Raw genomic sequence first — 7,355 nt, forward strand, 5'->3', positions numbered from 1 at the left:
TGTTAATTAGGCATATATATACACAATTCAACACAAATTATAGTTCGAATGATGAATATCATTTATGCTCTGTCGGCGGTGGAGCATCTTTAAGGATATGAAATAGTGCTGAAAGTTCAAGGATATTTTTTGGAAGCATTTGTAAGGCCTACTGTTATATTTTATTCTAGAGCCTTAAGTCAAACTTTTAATATATTGAATCCTTAGAAAGAAATTAAATATTATTATTGTGATTTTTGAGTAGTTAATAGTTTTGACTTTTAATAACTAAGGATCTTCTCTGCTGAGAAGTCAAAATTTCCCTATATCAATGTACAATGCATATGTAAGTAAGCCTTATAGTTTCATCTGTGTCAAACATTATTAACACGTACAATCTAAAGTTTTGGTAAAATAATGAAAATAAATCTTGAGATACTTTCATATAAAGGGAGGGATTTTATCAATTTGATCTCTACATGTACGAATAATATTGGATTCCATCATATCCGTGAGTTCAGAAGATTTTTGAAATTTTGATAAAAAAACCACCGACAAGCTGTCAGTACTTAGCGAATGCCCCATATGGGATTCGAACTCGCATCCCAAAAATGGAGGCTGTCTGGACATCCCACTCAGCCACCACAGCCACAGTCCAGGCTTACATGCATGTACAGTGTGGTCACAGGCATCTGTTTCTGGTTAACATTATTTTTTTTCAAACCAGAAGCAGACGCCTGTACTGTACTGTAACGTACTGCAGACTCCAAAAGTCAGTTTTGATTACAGTATTTTACGTTCTATTGACAGTCAATCGAAGTCTAAGGAAGTCCTATGTAGGTTAAGAAAATGAAGGAAAATCAGAGTACCGGAGAAAACCCACCCATGTACTGCAGAGTCAACATGATACGTGATGATGCGCTGATCAGCTGCCTCCATCAGCTGAAATCCGGAAAATGGTTACGATTGTCGAGTTCTTATTTATACATGCCACCGGAAGTTCACAACACGTTTTGTTAAAACTACCTGACCTGTGCATGTGTGTATTCTCAAAGTACACGTTTTGTTAAAACTACCTGACCTGTGCATGTGTGTATTCTCAAAGTATATATTTTACACAAATGTCATTGTAATTATGCGACCCGATGAACACAAAAAGAAGAGAAGTGCTCAATATAAAAAGAAGCATGGCATGAATAAAGATGACCAGTCGAAAGATGCACGTCGACTTCAGAGTGCAGGGAAGGGTAAAGTGAAAGTAGACCAGAGACAAGATGGGAAAGCTGATGGTCGTGGTGCTAGTGCTGCAAAACTTCCACATTCTTCCTCTGGTAGTGATGTAAGATTTTTTTTATGATTTAGATAGTTTTTTATTCATTGTGAATATGTGGTAGCCATTATGCTATATGTATCTACAAAAGGAATAAATGTGCAAATGTACATGTAAAATGCAATGTAGATGTACAAATGTATATGTGAGGCTTTGAGAGTGAATATTTAAAAATGGAAGTTTCAACTGAAAGTACTGTAAAATTTTCATTATGGTTAATTGATTTACAATTATAAGTAAGCACTTACCGAGGGTATGCAATGGAATGTGAAAAATAATTATATAGATGTTGCAAATCTCTACATTGATAGAGTAGTGACAATGATGGAGACTCTGCTGCACCAGTTCGTCAATCATTCAAGCGAAGAGAAGTTGTTAGTAACTGGGCAAGATATGAAATACTTCCTCCAGAGACAGAGACCACACAGAAAAGAGGCGAGGATTTCGCCAACCTCTTAAACTCTGCTGGTAAGGTGTAGGTGTAATTAAAAATATTTGCTGCTGCATTTATTGTTTGAATATACGGACTTTTCAAAATTGAAAGTTTACTTTTTCGTAAATAATCTTTTTTTTATTTATGTTTCATTGTATTAACTTATAATTTGTAGTACCTAAAATAGCTGAACAAATAAGCAATCAGTTTCAAGTATGAACTGCAATCCATTCTTTGTAATCTAGCTGTGATGACTTTGTCAGCAGACAAACAGAGGGAGATCAAATCCATATATGACCATAATTTCAAACAAGAACGTTAAGCCAATGGCTGACTTTTAGTTTAGTTTAGTTTAGTTTAAACATATTTATTGTCAAAAACATATGACAAGAGATTTGGTACAAGTTATGCATATATATGTGTGGCTTAGAGTTGCTAGGCTTTGTCACTATACGCTAATACTAGCCGATTTTGTTTACCATAACTGCATGGTAACATTGAACTTTGAACTTGCGTATGAAAATGTGCTATGCAACGTAAAAGGACTACTTTTTTAAAAAGCAACACATGACTTTGTTTACATTTTGACGCAACATTACGTGTATATTGTTGTTTTTTTTATTATTGAATTTTGGAAAAATGTAAACAATATATACATGTTTTATATTTATGTAAGATTCAAACAATTTTTAAATTAACAATTGTATATGTAGTAAAGAAACGGAAAAATATCCCGACCGGGGCGACGTGCTTTCATTTTTGTTAAAAATGATGGGTGTCAAATGTAAACATTACCTCTGTGCCTATGTTCGTCCTACGATCGAGTCTTTGGGGTGGACGGGCGTGAGACCCTCTGATAGAGGTCAGTTATAAACATATCCTCTTGTCTTTGTTCTTTGAGAATTTAATCATGTGTATTATAAAACATGCACCGCTAGTAATCCACGTGTTGACAGTTACGCGTCACCACAAATACATTGTATCCATCGAACACAAGTGAATTTGTTTCATCTATCGATGGCGATGGATCTAAACGTAGATTATATAATCACATGGCTCCCAAGGATGTAATATCGTCAGGTCAGACGACATCTCAAACACATTGAGCTAATTGAAAATGGGTGTTTTGACAACTTCGGCAAACTCAAGTGTGTAAGCGTGCGTCAGCTTCGCCTCGCTGCACAATAACGGTCACCGAGTTCACACATGTGGCCGTGTACAAATTCTTTATGTTATTACGCTATATATTAACTTTTAGCAAAATTGAATATATATTTAAAATTCTGATCTAATTATATAAATTTATCTCTGAAATTAACTTTGTTTGTCATGTTTATTTTACAACAAAATATTGAACATTTTGTCGTCGCGGATGAATAATTCTACCTTATGTGAAGAGTCATTATTCGCTGTTCAATTGAGTAAGCTCCTCCCACTTTTGACCGACTTTTATTGAATAATTACGTCACATTTAAATGACGATTTTATTGTATAAAATATAAATAAAAAAAGTCATGTGAGTGTAAATATAGGGATTGGATTTCGCTTTTATGTTAACCATGCTTGTATGGAGCAATTCCTCTAAGAATATATTCAATATGGGGCGCTAAAGTTATGCATATATATGTGTGGCTTAGAGTGAGAAATAAAAGAATCAATATTTTTTCTTAAACCTGCTGCTGTAATTTTGTACCTGAACAAATAAATTTTCATTAACTTCATCAAACAAGTTTTTGCTTCCATTTAGCACTAGATTTATATCAATTGGAACATTCAAGTTTATCAAAGAAGCCTGATATAGAGTGGACATTCGAAAAAGTAGTGAAAAGTATTTTCATATGGATATCCACATGGACAAGTTGGTTCTCCCACTAGTCCTCCCCAAAAAAAAATCATACTGTAATGGACTACTTTCATGTCTGAGTCTGGTATGTAGAATATTCAAATTTTGTTTGCCAACAATGAAATATTCATGAGGTGGATTTTGTCTGTTATGATCAGAGAGTAACGCTTGCTTAAATGACCGAAGTGTAAGAAGAGACCTGGTTTCTAAATCTAAAGCATTCCATAAATGGCGTGTTGAGGAAAGAAAAGAACGCTTAGTTGATGATAGGCGACTATTCTATAATCTTCACCATTTCTCATTAAATAATGACTATGCTGACCTACTGTTGGTGGTAATAATGTGTATAAATATTCGGGAACAAGTTTATTATGCATTTTACATAAAAGAGAAAGTTTACGACGTTTTCGTCTGACATGTAATTTTTACAGACCGGTCTCAAAATATAAAGGAATTGTTTCTAGTATCGATGGTAAAGCAGTTATAATTCTTGCTGCTTTTAATTGTAGTTTTTCTAGTCTTTCAGATTCTGCATTTGTATAGCCGGCTGACTAATACTGTGACAAATAAAAACCTGCATGCACATCTACACATGGTCCCAAACATTACTGCCAAGTTAAAATAAAATTGATAAGTAGTTTAAGGAGGAGTTGTCCAGACTAATTTTAAAACCTGTTTATAGTGACCTGGCTATCATGGCAATCAAAATTTTACATGCATATATACATTTTCACCCAACATTATTGCAAAAGTCCATTGATATTGACACAGTGGTTGTCCGAAAAAAAATTTCAACAAAAACCGTTGTACAGTGACCTGGTTACCATGGCAACCAATATTTTGACTATTAAACACATTATCACACATTTACAAATATACTTCTAAGATGTTAGCTATTTTTTTATTATATATTACTGGTATACCTTAAAAATGTTGATAATTCATCTGGTTTGACAGGTGGCACCAGTTCTCAGTTCCGGTTTAAAGAAGAAGAGGACTGGGAAGATGATGAAAGCGTGTGTGCAGATACCAAACTGTTAACTGTAGACCCAACTGATTTGGCGGCCAGTCTCCAGTGTATACCACTGTACCAGAGACTGGGAGTAGATCAGGATCTCTTTAGTGTAGGTATATCTCTCAACTGTCGGATGCCTGTATTGGTTAAATCTGCCACTTAGCTTGTTTTGTTTTTCACTTGATTCATAACTATTATTTTCACAATCTGGAAAAAGTATCTTCTGTGCCTTAAAACATGATATTCCCAAGTTCCAAATTCACTTTTAGGCTAATATCAATTATAGCTTTTAAATAAACTATGCTTGACAGTCAAAGGGGAGACAATTTTTATGTTAATTCAGTTTTGATTATCGAAGGAGAGATACTCTTCTTTATTTAGCTTTCATAGGAATAGGAAAGATAATCTTTATTTTTTCTTTATTGGTAAGAATGAATAATCCTTCAGTTTAATGAATTAAAAAAATAATATTGTATTTCTGAATATTTCAGCCCTGAGAAATACAATTTACTCTAATTTATCTTCATGAATCAAAGTTTACAGAGGAGAACCACTTAAAATGCCTTTATTGGTAATTTTTTTGACCAAACTGATGAACATTTCTAATTCTGTTACCTAGACTGAACAAATACAGGAGATGGAAGCGGATGCAAGAGAACACACACTACAGTATAACCCATCCCCAAAGCCAGCAGATATAACACAGCCACATAGAACAAATCCTCCATCTGTAGACAATCCAAGTACAACTGACCACACCCAGCTTTCAGTTAACAAAGTAAAAAGGGATAAGGATACAAATGGTATTAATCTGACAGCTGTTTCCAAAGAAAATTTAACAAAACCTAAAGTAGATGGAGATTTATTTAAACAAAAATCTGACTCTCAAAAATCTGCAGATGTTGTGGCAGGTAGCGTTGGTGCCGGTGCCTCTGTAAATACTACATCTGTGGTGAGAACACCTGTAATTAATAATCATAACAGTACAGGTGAAAAGACAACAGGTGTTTCCCGTGATAACCTAGATGATGATTTGGACTTTCTTCTTTCTCTCGAGAATCCATCTGAGGCCACTAGTCTAGGGGAGACAACTCATCAAAATAGTAAGTTTGATAGCTGGTTTTTATTTCAGTAACTGTGATAAAAAGAATAACTATTTTTGAAATAATAAATAATCATGCTGCTGGTAATGTTTGTTTTTCCCCAAACATTTAAAAATAATTGGTACCCATAATAGAAACATTTTTCTCCATTGTTAAATTGCAGGTATCCAAGAAACAGCGAAATCTCCGCCCGATAAAACTGGGAATACAACACAAAGCAAAGGTAAAATATACTCTATAGAAGTATATCACGCTTTAGACAAAATGTGCCTCCAAATGTGTGTCCCTATTACCTTTTCTGATACATAATACAATACAATATATTTTATTAAGGTGTATTTATGTCGTTAATTAATCGTTCTTGTCAATACTGGTACAACAATAAATTGATCATTTTTATTTGTGTGTGATTCACAGCTTACATGTAATTTCATTATAATTTAGTGAATAACCAATATTTAAAATCCAATTTTCTATATCCCAGTCGATCCTGAAATGGAGGACTTTGCGTTATCTATGTTTCTGTCTAGTCCTGTAGTACCACATATCTGCTGTCATGTCACACTAAGGATATTTATGTCTTACAGACAGCCTGAGACAGGTCTAATTGATCTTGTATTTTACATTCCTTGATGTCATTAATATGGTGCAGGGGAAAAGACTATGTTTCACCTATACCTTAATATTATAATATTTGTAAACAAGTGAAACCTGTTCACACAAACTAGAATTTATATGGTACAATTAATGTAAATTAGGATTATATTAAATACATTTGTAGAAACAGATTAAAACTAATTCTGCTCTGATAATTACGTATTACTTTTCAAGGATGATATCTATAATTATATCACATGTACAAACAGTATAATTATTTTTATATCAGAATCTGCCAAAGAAACAGAAAACCTCGAGGACTGGTTAGACAGTGTGCTGGACTGAACAGCAGAAATCATTCTGTTTCCTTCTGTGTATCTGCTCAAGATCTTCTAGTGAATGTCTTCTGTCTTTTATGGTGATGTGTCAGACCTTCTATGGATCTTAACTGCTCGGATATGCTTCCCTCAACCAAATACCATTAGATTATCAACTTAGATAAGGTATATGTAATGTCTCGTGTCAACATTAATTGATACACAGCGGTTTGTCTTTATATTGTTGCAGATTTTGCAGTAGAAAATGTACAGCTGAAGTTCTCAAGTTTTTGTTTTGTTAAAATGAAATACAATGAAATGTTGCAATATCAAGAGTCTTTTTGTATTGGTTGTTGAAACAATAATTATAATTTATTGTTATTTAGGAAAATCTGTGCCTGTCATTTTCATTCTCAGTTCTGAAAAATAGTATGTCTTTGATTTGACCATTGAAACAATACACATCAAATCATTGATGAATTCCTTCAGGAAATCAATATATTAAAATTAACAATATTATTTTGAATTGTGTTATATTTTGGGTCAAGGAAGCAATATCAACGGTTGTTTTCCATATAACACTGGCTCCTTATAAACATGTTTGTAGGATACACATTACTTTAAATATTGGGCAAAGAAGTCATTCTACATGTAACAGTGTGGACAAAATATTGTCAAATTTTCTAGTCGATCTGCCCCTTTGTCAAGACACAAAAAGAACAAATAGAATTACATATT

General features: G+C 33.5%; 1 protein-coding gene across 1 annotated transcript; it reads left to right on the forward strand.

Moving 5' to 3' along the window:
* The first annotated feature begins 1,041 nt into the window (after positions 1-1,041).
* LOC138318237 (cell death regulator Aven-like) lies at positions 1,042-7,136 on the forward strand. The gene is made up of 6 exons (XM_069260435.1): positions 1,042-1,318; positions 1,621-1,777; positions 4,543-4,709; positions 5,220-5,703; positions 5,867-5,926; positions 6,590-7,136. Exons 1-6 carry the CDS (start codon positions 1,067-1,069, stop codon positions 6,643-6,645), a joined length of 1,176 nt encoding a protein of 391 aa, XP_069116536.1. The 5' UTR covers positions 1,042-1,066; the 3' UTR covers positions 6,646-7,136.
* Positions 7,137-7,355: the final 219 nt, after the last annotated feature.

The sequence above is a fragment of the Argopecten irradians genome, chromosome 3 (assembly GCF_041381155.1).
Source record: "Argopecten irradians isolate NY chromosome 3, Ai_NY, whole genome shotgun sequence".
NCBI lineage: Eukaryota > Metazoa > Mollusca > Bivalvia > Pectinida > Pectinidae > Argopecten > Argopecten irradians.

Bases quoted from the DNA above. Each gene is read 5' to 3' on its own strand.
- LOC138318237 (XM_069260435.1), top strand. From the start codon at position 1,067: ATGTGTGTATTCTCAAAGTATATATTTTACACAAATGTCATTGTAATT. The intron at 1,319-1,620 runs GTAAGATTTTTT...CTACATTGATAG, and splicing joins ATTCTTCCTCTGGTAGTGAT to AGTAGTGACAATGATGGAGA. The intron at 4,710-5,219 runs GTAGGTATATCT...TCTGTTACCTAG, and splicing joins TAGATCAGGATCTCTTTAGT to ACTGAACAAATACAGGAGAT.